General features: G+C 40.4%; 1 protein-coding gene and 1 long non-coding RNA gene across 2 annotated transcripts in view; both read right to left on the bottom strand.

The window, feature by feature from the left end:
* Nucleotides 1-1,437: 1,437 nt before the first annotated feature.
* On the bottom strand, nt 1,438-9,059 carry LOC117513557. The gene is made up of 2 exons (XR_004561633.1): nt 6,074-9,059; nt 1,438-1,787 (listed from the first exon to the last, which is right to left on the bottom strand). It is a non-coding gene; the product is annotated as an uncharacterized LOC117513557 (long non-coding RNA).
* Nucleotides 9,060-10,147: 1,088 nt separating this feature from the next.
* cmtm7 (CKLF-like MARVEL transmembrane domain containing 7) overlaps nt 10,148-13,986 on the bottom strand; it is a 31,184-nt gene continuing 27,345 nt past the window's right edge. Inside the window, exon 5 of the mRNA XM_034173716.1 lies at nt 10,148-11,083. Coding sequence (XP_034029607.1) covers nt 11,070-11,083 — 14 coding nt within the window. The 3' untranslated portion in view covers nt 10,148-11,069. The remainder of the gene's footprint in view (nt 11,084-13,986) is intronic.

Below are 13,986 nucleotides of genomic sequence, written 5' to 3'. Positions count from 1 at the left end.
AAAAATAATCAACTGAAAAGTGATTAATTCCATATTCACACTTAGATTTTAATATGAAACTGAATATTTTGTTCCAACTTCACAGATGTTCCCATTTTTCCTAAATGGAATAATGTGTTCATACTAAAGGAGACAAAGTCACCTTGTAACTGAAATAATCATGTGGTCAAAAAACAAACCACTAAATCACTCATTTAAAACAAAACAAAAATAAAAAAGTTGTGTAGTCCTGCAGTCAAGCTTCCTCCAGCAGGTGGCGACAGTGTGTTCGCCTGGTTGTTGGGTTGTTTGTCAGAGCTCCGTGATGACGTCAGTCTCTTTCATTTCAAACTTCCAAATGTTCAGTTTTATTCATAAAACTGTCAGCAGGTTTGAGACTTCATGTGACACCCTGTCACCATGGAAACAGGTGCCGTTAGAGGAAGAACAGAAGATAAAATGTCAAATGTCTTTTTTTTTTTTTTAAAGGACTTATCAGCCTGAGCAGCAGCAGAAGATGGCGAGGAGACATGTCAATGTCCTGAAGATGTCCACGGTCTGACCCAGTGCCTCCACAGACCGAAGACTAGACACAGAGGTCAACAGACAGAGGCAGAGACAAGGACGGACAGAATCAGGTTCAAGGAAGAAGGGGGGACAGAAGACCACATTAATCATCAAGTCTTAAAACAGTTTTAACATCCTCAGTGAGAATCTTTGGTCCCGGTGTGTTGGCTCAGTGGGTAGCACTGCTGCCTCACACTCAGAAGGTCTGGGGTTCAATCCTTTTTTAAAACTCAATTCGCGGCCGTAAAATCCAGCATTAATGTCCTCAAATCATCAGACACAAAGGGGGTTATTCCCTAATTAGGACAGTTAAATACAGAGGACAAATTTCAATGTCCATCTACAATAAACAGTTTTCATCTTCCTGTCTGGCTGTCAGACTTGGACTCTCACCACTGACCTAAGGTGAGGACCAGATGTCTTTGGTACCAGGTCTCTGCTGGAATGACCAGGACACAGGTGTTTCGGTGTTCAGGACCCCAGTGACCAGAGAAGGTCAAGGTCACGCCCACGTTTCACCTGTCTGCAGCAGATACTTTGTTACTGGCGGACCAGTTGTCTGTCTGGGTGGTTGCCCTCCAGGCTCCAGCGTGGTAGACGTGGTGACCCGCTGACAAGACAGAACCAGCGCCTGAGGATCATGTCATCGTTTCTTCACGTTGTCAGACTTCAAACACGGTTTGTTGAAATGGACTGAAGAACTCACAACTTTCTGTCTCATATGTGATTTTAATAACTTTTTAAGCTTTTCACTATTTAATACATATTTGAAATAAAAAAATAATGTTTCCATGCAACAACTGATACATTTTACAATGTAGAAAACCAGCACAAGTGACATGAGGTTACAGTATACAGACGAGTCAGAACACTGAACAACCAAAACGCACAAAAAAACAAACAAAAACAAAACAGACATTCTGGTTGGTGCCACCTGGTTTGGCTTTTTCTCACGTGCACGGATCTGTGGTGCACTACAATAAGGCACAGTGGAGAAAAGCCTCAGCAGAATATCAACATTTGGTTTCTCTCTCACATTATTACAGGAATTTAAATGAAATTAAAACATTTATTTTCACAAGACATGGTGAAAAGAATGGACGCGGACTCAAAGACAAACCTGAAAATCTGGACGGGGATCTGTGGAATGGGAGAAAGCGTTTCACACACATGGATCCCAGAACCATCAGTGCCCCCGCAGACTAGGAACGGGAACTCAAGAGTCAACACAAAACCAAAACCTGAAATCGGAATAAAACATCGTCAACTTTTACTGGACCACGGCTGAGTTTGAGGGCTTTCTGACTTCTTTACATATCGACTTGAAGCTGTCACAGAGGTTTGTCTGGCGTTTGTCGCACTGTTTGTGGGTGATTCTTAGACTACGGGCACTTATTATGACCTTTGATCATATTGTATGAAAAACAGAAAAAAGGGGAAATTTCACACTTTTATAGTTATCTTTACAATGAAAGTGTGTTAAGAACTTTGTTCTAGTAGTCTATGATGACTTTTTCACCTTTTTTCAGCATCATTATATGCAAATATTGCCATTTTGTGCTTGTCCCACACCCAGACTTTTGATCTTCAATGATAAAAATGAATGGTAAAGAAACATTTTTTCTAATGTTTTAAAATATCTCTGATTAAAATATCAGTAAAATAATCAAAACATAATTGGGGTATTCACTGTCATACAACTGTTGTGGTTTTTTTAAACAAAATGTAGTTGTCCCACACTATTGCCGTAATTTCCACCACAACACTGTAATGTCCCTTTAAACAGTTTGTATGAAAGATTGTTTGGGTAGTTTCTATGGAGATAAACAGTGACATCAGAGCACATGTATATAGCGCTAAATCACAACAAACAGTTGCCCCAAGGCGCTTTATATTGTAAAGCAATGGTGTGGTGGAAATTACATTTACAAGGCCAATAGTGCCCGTAGTTAAAGAATCACCCTCGTGTCCTTTGTGACGCATTGCGACATCACAAACAAACGTTTCACCAAGTCAATCATTAAAAAAATAAAACCTTTGGATGGTGTTTGTAAAATGCAGTTTAGAGGTTTGAGTCCCGCCCCCACACAACCTTCATTCATTAACCACACAGCAAGTCACCCATTCTTTAAAAAGAAATAAGTACAACCCCAAATCAGAAGGAAGTTGGGACACAACGAAAAATACAAATAAAATAAAATAACTTCTGCACTGATTCTTTACTTTGACTCTTATTTTATTACAGACGGTATCAACTAAAGGTTTTTTTTTTCCTGGTCAACTTCTTTTCACCTGTTAATATTCATCCATTCACATGCATTTAAGGCTTCAAACATATAAAAAAACAAAACACACACACAAGTGGTACAGGGTCATTGTAGTAACGAGGGAGTAAAAAAAAAGAAAGAAACAATAACATTATTTCAAACATGATTTTAATCATGATTTGGTACGAAAGCCGTATCCTAGGGTCCCTTCACACGTAGTATGAATGTGGCTGAATTGTGCATGAAGCAGGAATCGTATGCAATACACGTAAAATCGTAGCTGCCTCCAACGCCTCGTACACCTGTTGCTACAACTATTTGCGCACACCAGCGGCTGAAAGAGAGAGCCCATCCAACCCTCTCGCGGCAGGTGTCGACCAAATCCAGCTGAGAGACACGAACCTCAACACCGCTTGCTTGGCACTTAGAAGATGTGTGGCCATTCGCGCTGTTAGCACGAAAATAGTGAGCAGACTATTTTTGTCGGGCTGGATGTGAAATTTGTCTACGTGCCCCCATGAGTGTGGTTTTAAAAAAAGCAACACAAATGTGGTGTACCAGAGTGTCAGCTCAACACATGCGGCAGATGAGGGGGAATAGCTAAATAGCAGTAAAAAGAAATGATCACATAACACAGACACAGAGTGACATGTTGGTGTGTTCACTGAACTGACAGGGGGCGTGTCCGCCGACAGAAATGGCTGTGGAGATCTGTGGTTCTGCACGTCACAGCTGGGGAACACGTACCATGTTTGGACGGACATGAAGGGGAGGTGGTGGTCTAGTGGTTAAGGTATTGGGCTTGAGACCAGAGGATTCTTGGTTCAAATCCCCGCCTGACTGGAAAATCACTAAGGGCCCTTGGGCAAGGCCTTTAATCCCCTATTGCTCCCAGTGTGTAGTGAGCGCCTTGTATGGCAGCACCCTGACATCGGGGTGAATGTGAGGCATAATTGTAAAGCGCTTTGAGCGTCTGATGCATATGATAAAGCGCTATATAAATGCAGTCCATTATTATGAACTTACAACTGTCCACTGTGACACGCGTGTGTCTGCTTGCTGTCCTCACGTGGACATACATAAAAGGGTGATTCTTTAACTACGGGCACTATTGGCCTTGTAAATGTAATTTCCACCACACCATTGCCTTACATTATAAAGCGCCTTGGGGCAACTGTTTGTTGTGATTTGGCGCTATATAAATGTGCTCTGATGTCACTGTTTATCTCCATAGAAACTACCCAAACAATCTTTCACACAAACTGTTTAAAGGGACATTACAGTGTTGTGGTGGAAATCACAGCAATAGTGTGGGACAACTACATTTTGTTTAAAAAAAATCACAACAGTTGTATGACATTGAATACCCCAATTATGTTTTGATTATTTTACTGATATTTTATTCAGAGATATTTTAAAACATTAGAAAAAATGTTTCTTTACCATTCATTTTTATCATTGAAGATCAAAAGTCTGGGTGTGGGACAAGCACAAAACGGCAATATTTCAATCAATCAATCAACTTTTTTCTTATATAGCGCCAAATCACAACAAACAGTTGCCCCAAAGCGCTCCATATTGTAAGGCAAGGCCATACAATAATTATGAAAAAACCCCAACGGTCAAAACGACCCCCTATGAGCAAGCACTTGGCCACAGTGGGAAGGAAAAACTCCCTTTTAACAGGAAGAAACCTCCAGCAGAACCAGGCTCAGGGAGGGGCAGTCTTCTGCTGAGACTGGTTGGGGCTGAGGGAAAGAACCAGGAAAAAGACATGCTGTGGAGGGGAGCAGAGATCAATCACTAATGATTAAATGCAGAGTGGTGCATACGGAGCAAAAAGAGAAAGAAACACTGCATCATGGGAACCCCCCAGCAGTCTACGTCTAAAGCAACATAACCAAGGGATGGTCCAGGGTCACCTGATCCAGCCCTAACTATAAGCCTTAGCGAAAAGGAAAGTTTTAAGCCTAATCTTAAAAGTAGAGAGGGTGTCTGTCTCCCTGATCCGAATTGGGAGCTGGTTCCACAGGAGAGGAGCCTGAAAGCTGAAGGCTCTGCCTCCCATTCTACTCTTACAAACCCTAGGAACTACAAGTAAGCCTGCAGTCTGAGAGCGAAGCTCTCTATTGGGGTGATATGGTACTATGAGGTCCCTAAGATAAGATGGGACCTGATTATTCAAAACCTTACAAGTAAGAAGAAGAATTTTAAATTCTATTCTAGAATTAACAGGAAGCCAATATTTGCATATAATGATGCTGAAAAAAGGTGAAAAAGTCATCATAGACTACTAGAACAAATTTCTTAACACTTTCATTGTAAAGATAACTATAAAAGTGTGAAATTTCCCCTTTTTTTCTGTTTTTCATACAATATGATCAAAGGACATAAGTGCCCGCAGTCTAAGAATCACCCAAAAACATATATTGCTGTTGCGATGGGCTGCAGTGACAGAGCGCACACTGACAGACTGCCCGAGTGAAGCGGACCATCAGATCATAACACGCAGCGGGCGAGCTGAATGTCATGTCACGCACGTGAGCTCTGTTCCACATGAGGTGGTGTCCTAGTGATGGGATGATGATACCTCAAGGAGTGTTTTGACACACTACACAAACTGTGTCGACACTGTATTGAGTGTTGGTCGCTCAATAGTGACCCCTGCAGTAGTTATAAAATCATTGCAGGTAAATAAAATGAAAATAAAATGGAAAAGCGAACGTGCTGCAAACGCAGCATCAGCCTGTGAAATAGTTAATCGCCAGTCCTCTAAAATATGATCTCATCATTGCATAATTTCATGTGCTCAATTTGTGTGTCGAGTTAAGCTGTTCATGAGAAGAGTTTAAAATTTGCTTAAAACCATGTTTGTGTAAATGCTAAACTGAGTTGGTTTGTAAAATATAGCAAATTTGTCTGTAATAAAAGTCAGTTAAAATTTGTAACATGTATGGAAATTTGTGAACTTAAGTGTTAAAGCATACAAAATAAATGACTAAAAATAGATTCATTTATGCATTTTTATTGAGGAACAAAGGTTTCTGAAGTGTCTTTGCTCCAAGGCGATTTCTCCTCTTACACACCAGTTCCCCTGCCTTAGAAAAACACTCTTTCACAGGGTACAGATGAAGATGGTGAGCATAAACATTTCAGTGCGAGTTGATAAAGGTGTGGATATGTTTTCTGGTTATTCTTCCAGTATTGTAAAGGAGTACAAACATATCTAATTGGAAAAATAACAGTAAACAAAGATTTACCTTATTTGGTGTCAAAAGATCAAAATTATTCCAGACTGGGGAAACGTCTTTGAACGAGCCATAAAGTCAGTGGTACGAGGTGAGGGCAAGCAAAAAATCCAACAGCAAAACTCCATCCAACAAATCTGCAACATGTCGATACAGTTTGTTTCCTTATAAACATAATTTGGCATGGCGCAGTCGAACGACACAGTTCCTGTATCGGTCACATGATTTTTTCTTAAAGCAATACACGCACCAATACGGGGTTTCACTCGTGTGCTCGGCCCAGTGTTGACACATCAGTGTTGTTCATCCCATCACTAGTCAGTCCTGTGGCGTGCCATCCACAGGACATGTGTGTCGGGCCGGACATGCGTGCGCGGACCGCTAGACCCACCGGGCCAGTAGATGTGGACATGATAACAGTGCACTGCTTCATTCATGTCATTTCATCTGTAACCATGGGTCACCTACAGAGGAACAGACGGTTCATACTTGTATTGTTCACTCGATAAGACGGATTCAATGAAATGCAGTGGGTTTTTTTTTTTTAAATACATCTATCTCATTGTTGATTTCAGCCATTTTTCCGCACCTTTTATAGGACAGCAATGGTAGCACAGTGGTAAAGTTTCTGGCTGGCAATCAGAGCTTTTGTAAATTGCAGGGTCGAATCCCGTGGGTGGCATGTATTGTTTTTTTCATAGCAGCTGCGCAATGTGGTTACACATGCTCCAGCTGCTCGCACTGTTCCTGCTGCAACAGTTTATTGCACGAAACCGATGCAGCGGGTTTGTTCACATCTGCCCAACCACGTGTCCCTCCCAACATCGGCTCAAAGTTTTCGTGGTTCACTCATACGAGCTGTTTCACTGTGATCTGCCCTGATTTGTACTTATTTGTACTATATATGAAGGGGCCCTTATAAAGTGTGAGTCTTTGAGGACAAAGACGGGCCAAGGATCAGCAAATGTGTGAGAAAACAATGTTCCTCAAAGAAAGAGGGAAGGAGTTTGCATATTTCTGCTTCTACAGTGCAAAATATCATGAAATGATTCAAGGAATGTGGAAGAATTTCAGTGTGTAGAAGGAAAGGACGCAAGCCTAAGATGGACATCCGTGATCTGTGACAGCATTGCATCAAGAACAGTCATTCATCAATAGCTGATATAACCACATGGGCAATGGATTACTTTGAGAAACCTTTGTCCAGTACTAAAACAGAGTTACTTGCACAAATTCTGCTTAAACCTTTACTGTGCAAAGAAGAAGCCTCATGTTAACTTTGTGCAGAAGTGCTGACAATGTCTCTTGTCTCAGAAGCTACTCGGTTGGACAATCAGACAGTGGAATCATGTATTGTGGTCAAACAAATCATTATTCCAGATCTTTTTTTCTTTTTTTGGAAGAAATGCACACCGTGTGGTGTGGACCAAAGACCAAAAGGACCATTCAGACTGTTGTCAGCAACAACTCCAAAATCAAGGGTCTGTCCAAGTCTGGGGTCATGTCAGTGTCCTTGTCAAAGGTCATTTACACTCTGTGATGCAGCATTAATGCAGAAAAGTACCATGAGATTTTAGAGCAACACGTGCTGCCTGCAAGACGACGTCTTTTCCAGGGACGTCCATGTATTATTCAACAATACAATACAAAACCACATTCTGCACACGTTACAAAGACACGGCTGCAGGAGAAGACGGGACGGGTACTGGAGTGGCCTGCCAGAGTCCTGACCTGTCCCCAACAGAGAGTGTGTAGAGAATTAAGAAGACGACCTGTACTGCTGGACACTTTAAGACGTTTACAGGAAAAATCAGGCAAAATAACACCTGGAGCAGTTCATCACTTAGTGTCCTCAAAGCCAAAATGTCTTTTAGGTGCTGTGAGAAGAAATGTCAACATGACAAAGTGGTAAATGGTTTAGTGACCAACCTTTTGTGGAATGTCATCCTGAAATGCAGGAATGGATGAATATGAACACATGAAATGAAGTTAACCAGAAAAACCTGAAAGATCTTTAGTTCATACTGTCAGAAATGAAAGAGAAGTCCACAAAAATGTAAGAATCACTGCTGTTTGTTTGGACTTTTTCTGATTTTTGTCTGTTAAAGAGTGTGGCCACTAAGTGGCAACGTTCCTGAGCAAAAGGAATGAAAAAGAACTTGGAGCCTTCGTAAACAGACAAAACACGCAAAAAAGTGTTTTGACATTTTCTTTTCTTGAAGGTCCGCATATGAAAATGAAATGACTCATTCTGTAATTAAATAAAAAACAAACAAATTACATCATAAATAAAACTACAAAAAAGTTTTTCGTGTTTCAGAAGAAGAAAAAAAAAATCTGACCAATCAGTGCTGATGATACTGAACCGGCTGCTGGCCAAGCTCCTCCCCCTGTCATCACTCATTTAACGCAGCCCGTTAGCTACACGAAGCTGCTCCTTTAAAACAGACAAAAACTTATTTGTTTACCGTTTGAGTGCTATCTATGAACAGACACCTACGATGGTATTGGTTACCAGCTTCTAAACCATAAAATGAAACCTTAAAAGCTGTTTTTAACACCAGAGTTTTCCCGAGTTAGAATCTGACAGATGCTGTCCAGCACAAACAAATTTACTTAACCTTTATTTATTTACTATTTATTTTTACATATTTTTATGTTTGAATATGTGAATCAAAGTTTAGTCTTATTTTGTTGTTCCAGAACAAGGCGAGAAAAAGTACCTCCGTTTCCAAAACAATCATCTGTAATGTAAGTACGAACGGATTCTTTATCGTGAGCACTTTTAGACAGACGGCAGGTAGCAGGTGGACAATAGGCCCCGCCCCTGAAGGTATACAGCACCGACAAGATGTGAGCCGACGGAACTAAACGACTGCAGCGTTACGTAAACAACAGTTTATCTTCACCTGAAAAATGTCTGGAAAAAAACAAGAATCTCTGTTTGTGGTGTAAAAGGCTTCATTAGTACGTTTGTAAAATTTTAATAATGAGTGAAAGTATCTTACAAATAATGGCTGTGGTGCATAAAGGCCGAGTAAAAACAGAAAACCCCTGAAGACATCAGCTGCATTCATGTGCTGTAGGAAATAAGACTGTTTGTGCACAGTGTTGTAAACTCGAGGCTGCTATGGCACCCAGTGTGCTGATGTGTCACGATGGAAATGGCGGTACGTTGTGTAAATAACAGAGTTTTTACATGCTAATAATGTTTATGTGTCCAGCCTACTTCATTCCTAAAATACTATCTTACTTAGGAGTTCTGACAGCAAACAAAATAACTCGTGGAACGGTGTCGCACTGAAGCCGTTTGCTACAAGTGCATTATGGCACCAAACAGGAGGAGGGCGCTGTTCTTCCAGTGAAAACAAAAATTTCACAACAGATATTAACAAAATGCATTTAACTGACATTAATGGGTGGGACTAAGCTTGCTGACATGGCAGCTAGCTGTGGATTGTTCAGTACTGTATCGTCAGCATGCAGCTAATCCTCAAACCAAATATCAATTAAAAGTTTCCATAAAATCAATAGCTACGTAGCAGCTAAATGTCGCTCACTCAACACATGAGAATTTTTAAGTTTTAAGTTCAACAAGCTAATTTTGAAGCTTGGAACAAGCTAGCCAACCAAGGCAGTTGGCTTGGTTGTAACAGCTAGGCTACACTAGCTGTAGCTCATTAGCTCATTCTGCCCTGTTTTCTGATTCTAATCTATATCAATCTGCTTTAGGAACAGATAATACCTTTGGGGGAAAAAAAAAATAAAATATATATATATATATATATATATATAAACTAGATTACGTGACAGAGCCAGCTAATGATAGGCATGTTCTTTTAGCACAAAGTGTCCTTCTGTCAACTCAACATGAAATACTGACAAAGATTCAAATGCTTCTCTTCAAGCAAATTAACAAATGCGACGTGAAAGTCAAAACGCGAGCATGACGACCCGTTAGCACGACGGTACTGATGAATGTATGTGGAAGTGCACAGGAAGAGGTGGGGTTCAAAAAACAGTACCGGAAGAAACATTGAACAAACCTGTGATGCTGCTGTTGTCAAGCTGAAGTTAAAGATTTAAACAGCTACGTGATAATTATTAAACGTCAAAACTTTAACATATGTTTTTAAATACACTTTCAGCGCATTTTAAAGATTTAAAGACTCAAACTGAGGTCAAGAGCAAAAGATGTGATCCGGATTCCACTAAACAAAAATGTGACTCATGACACGGCATCCTTGACTGACCTACTGACGGTGAAAACACCAGACTTTAAACTACAGGAGCTGAATTTCATCAAATGGTGGAAAAATAAGAAATGATGGAAGTAAAATTATCAGGCATTCAAAATTCTGAAAAACCAAGCTGAAATTTCATCTAATAATTACAATAAAATAGAAAAATTGGTTTAATGTTTTTAAATTATTCAGTTTGACTTAGACAATTTATAACTTTGCAAGCAAATTAGTAATAATTGTGGTTTAATTGCTGTATTTTGAATTGAATTTATATGAATTGCCCTTTTAGGGATCAATAAAGTTGTTTGTTCTTTGAATCAAAATTGCCTTTTTAATCTCAATTTTGAAAATTCTAAATTTTAACTTATTTAGAAGGTCGCAGAGTGATGGCCATTTTTATTTTAACTTAACTATGGGGATTTCTTTCTTTATTTACTTAACTATGGGAATTTTTTTATTTTAATGAGTAAATTTTTCTGTGTCAGGAAAAAAATTCATGTCAAATTCAGTCTGAAAAGGAAAAACAAAAAAGTTTCATATGGTAATTAAAGTCCTGATTTTTCCGTGTTGAAGTGGGATTTTTCCACTCGCACTTCAGATTGATGAAAATGTTGGCTGGTCCTGGATCAGCACTTCCTATACATCAGTAGTGTGATTTATAAGCCAATCAGATTCTTCATTAGCCATTTGGTTGCTAGGCAGAAAATTCACCAAGAGGCAGGAAGGCACCAACACATCCACTTGCTTCACGCCTGATCTGAAAACTACACCGTTGCACCTGCAAGGAGGGAAGGCAGAAAGGGTGGAGGACACAAGAAGGAAAGAAGGAGGATGTTAAACACGCCTGATGATCTTTGCTGCTGTATGAAACAGACAAAAATAAAAGATTTTCTGCCCTTTGTTTCCACTTTAACAGCTGATTAGCACAGCTAGCACATTTAGCATTCTTATTTCTACGTGGTGATAATGTGCCTGAGTGCTGACTTTGTTCAGACAAGGATTAATACTTCAATTTATTTTCATTTATATAGCGCCAAAGCACAACAAAGCTGGATCAAGGTGCTTCACACAAGTAAGGTCTAGCTTTACCAACCCCCAGAGCAGGAACACAGGTGACAGTGGGAAGAAAAAACTCCCTCTGATGACCTGAGGACAAAAACTCAAGCAGACCAGATTCAAAGGTGGTGACCCTCTGCTTGGGCCATGATACAGACATAATTAATAAAACAATTCACCAAATGAATATACAGGAAATGCTGCCGGTGCACAGGACAGGAGGGTTTCAGAAACAGACACCACACCCATCTCTGGATGGAGCCGCACCTCAAACAGAGAGAAAAAACAAAACAAAAAACAGAATCAGGCATCAGAAAGACAACAAATACAGTATAATTTGTCAGCATTAAACAACAAGAAAAACAGAAGAAATACTAATGTGATCGCTGGCCACTAGCCCTAAGCTTCACTAAAAGACCCAGAATTTAGATGACGTTGAGGCTGCGTTGATGGTTGATACCCGCGCCGATGACCTGGGCTGACTGTGACTTTGATTCCTGACGATGCACGCAGCTCTGACGCCAACCTGCTGCCGAATATCCCACTTTTATGAAATCCAGCTCTAAATTTACATCCTCCTGCTCCTGGCATCCGTCCTTCTGTGGGAGATGATGGTGTAGCATCCAGGGGTCTTTTTGTTGTTTGTTTTTTCACTTTTCCAATTCAATAAATTTACATAAAGTGCAGTAAAACTAGAGCGATGTAAGAACTTAACTTGTTACCAGGCCAGCAACAGGCTAACTACCTGCTAACATTACTAAATTCGACAGGTGTGCGGTTACACAGTCATCTACAGTACATCCAGACCAACACCTGTACAGAGTCATGACGTCACCAAGCTTCTAGCCCCACCCACTTTAACGGTAAAAATAACACCTGTTTTGTTAAACATACAAATAACAGTTTAATTATTAATTAATGATCTTCTGCTTGCAATGGATTCAGACACCACTACGGTTCTGGTGCTGTTAGATCTCAGTGCTGTGTTCGATACTGTGGATCATCATATTCTACTTGATAGGCTGGAAAATCATTTTGGGATTACTGGGAGTGCCCTTGCATGGCTGACTTCATACTTGACCAGTCGTTCTCACTGTGTTTTGTACAGTAACACTACCTCTAACCTTAGTGACATGGAATTTGGGGTTCCACAGGGGTCTGGCTTAGGCCCCCTGCTTTTCTCCCTTTATATTCACCTTATTCAGGAAGTCAGGGTGGGCGGCTCCATTTTGTCAAACAATTTCTGGTTTCCCACTGCGTCTGATGATTAGCTACGTGGGAACACAGTACGATAGAAGTGTCCAAACATGATTAGCATTAATTGTTCAGTTCGTGGGTGCCACAACAACTGGAAGAAGGGGAAACTATCGCTTTCAGAACAATGTTTTGAACATGGAAAGTAGAGATCTGAGTGCTGTGGACCAGCATTTAACTTGTTCCCTCCTCCATCGAAAGACAAGGATCTCCATTGCTGGATAAAGGCGCTGAATTTGAAAAATCCACCCAAACATCCTGATGTCTGTTCTTTTTATTTTATGAAGGAAAAAACCCACACCACTGGATCTTTACCCAGAGAAATGGTTGGACTATAACGCTCCATTGAAGAAGCCACGGCAGATGCTAGTGAGATAAACGGGTAAGCTGTGTTTGTAGCGTTAGCTGCTCTCTTATTTACTCATTTTCTGGCGTTTGATACAACCAAACACTGCATGAAATAACACCATACTTATATTAACGTTATGTAATCTTGGCATTGTAGTGGTACTATTTTAACTTGATTGTGCTTTTATACGAACTTCAGCAGCGCTGTGCAGCACGGAGCTCGTAGTTCCTCACAGCCAAACCGCCTGCGCCGAGTGACAACACAAAGTGGTTAAAAATAACTGAGGGCCACTTTTTCATGTCATCTTCCCGCTCTGTTCTGACCCGTGGGTGAGCCAGAGTCGATCCCTTTGAGCTTTTCAAAAAGGTTTTTTTTTTCTACCCACGTAATATCTTCCATTGTTCTATACTGAAAACACCGCTCAGCGGAAGTCCTAAGACAAAACGGAAATGCCTCTGTTGTAAAAGTGGGCGGGGCTGAATAAGGTGATTAGCACCCCTTGGGCACATATTGCGGCACTTTGGGATTACTTTTCACTGCTATGCTGATGATACTCAGTTATACATGCCGATAACTGCTGGTAATCTCATCCACATAAAATCCTCAGAAGATTGCCTTGCATCAGTGAGAAGCTGGATGTTCAGCAACTTCCTGCTTTTAAACTCTGATAAGACTGAAATGATGGTTCTTGGTCCAGTGAGACATCGACATCAATTTGACCAGTTAACGCTCAGCCTAGGCTCATGTGTCACACATCACACTGACAAAGTGATGAATCTTGGAGTAATTTTTATCCTACATTGTCCTTTGACCTCCACATTAGAAATACACTCAACAAAAATATAAACGCAACACTTTTGGTTTTGCTCCCATTTTGTATGAGATGAACTCAAAGATCTAAAACTTTTTCCACGTACACAATATCACCATTTCCCTCAAATATTGTTCACAAACCAGTCTAAATCTGTGATAGTGAGCACTTCTCCTTTGCTGAGATAATCCATCCCACCTCACAGGTGTGC

This window comes from Thalassophryne amazonica, chromosome 7, assembly GCF_902500255.1.
Source record: "Thalassophryne amazonica chromosome 7, fThaAma1.1, whole genome shotgun sequence".
Taxonomy (NCBI): domain Eukaryota; kingdom Metazoa; phylum Chordata; class Actinopteri; order Batrachoidiformes; family Batrachoididae; genus Thalassophryne; species Thalassophryne amazonica.
This window is presented reverse-complemented; position numbering and strand designations above follow the sequence as displayed.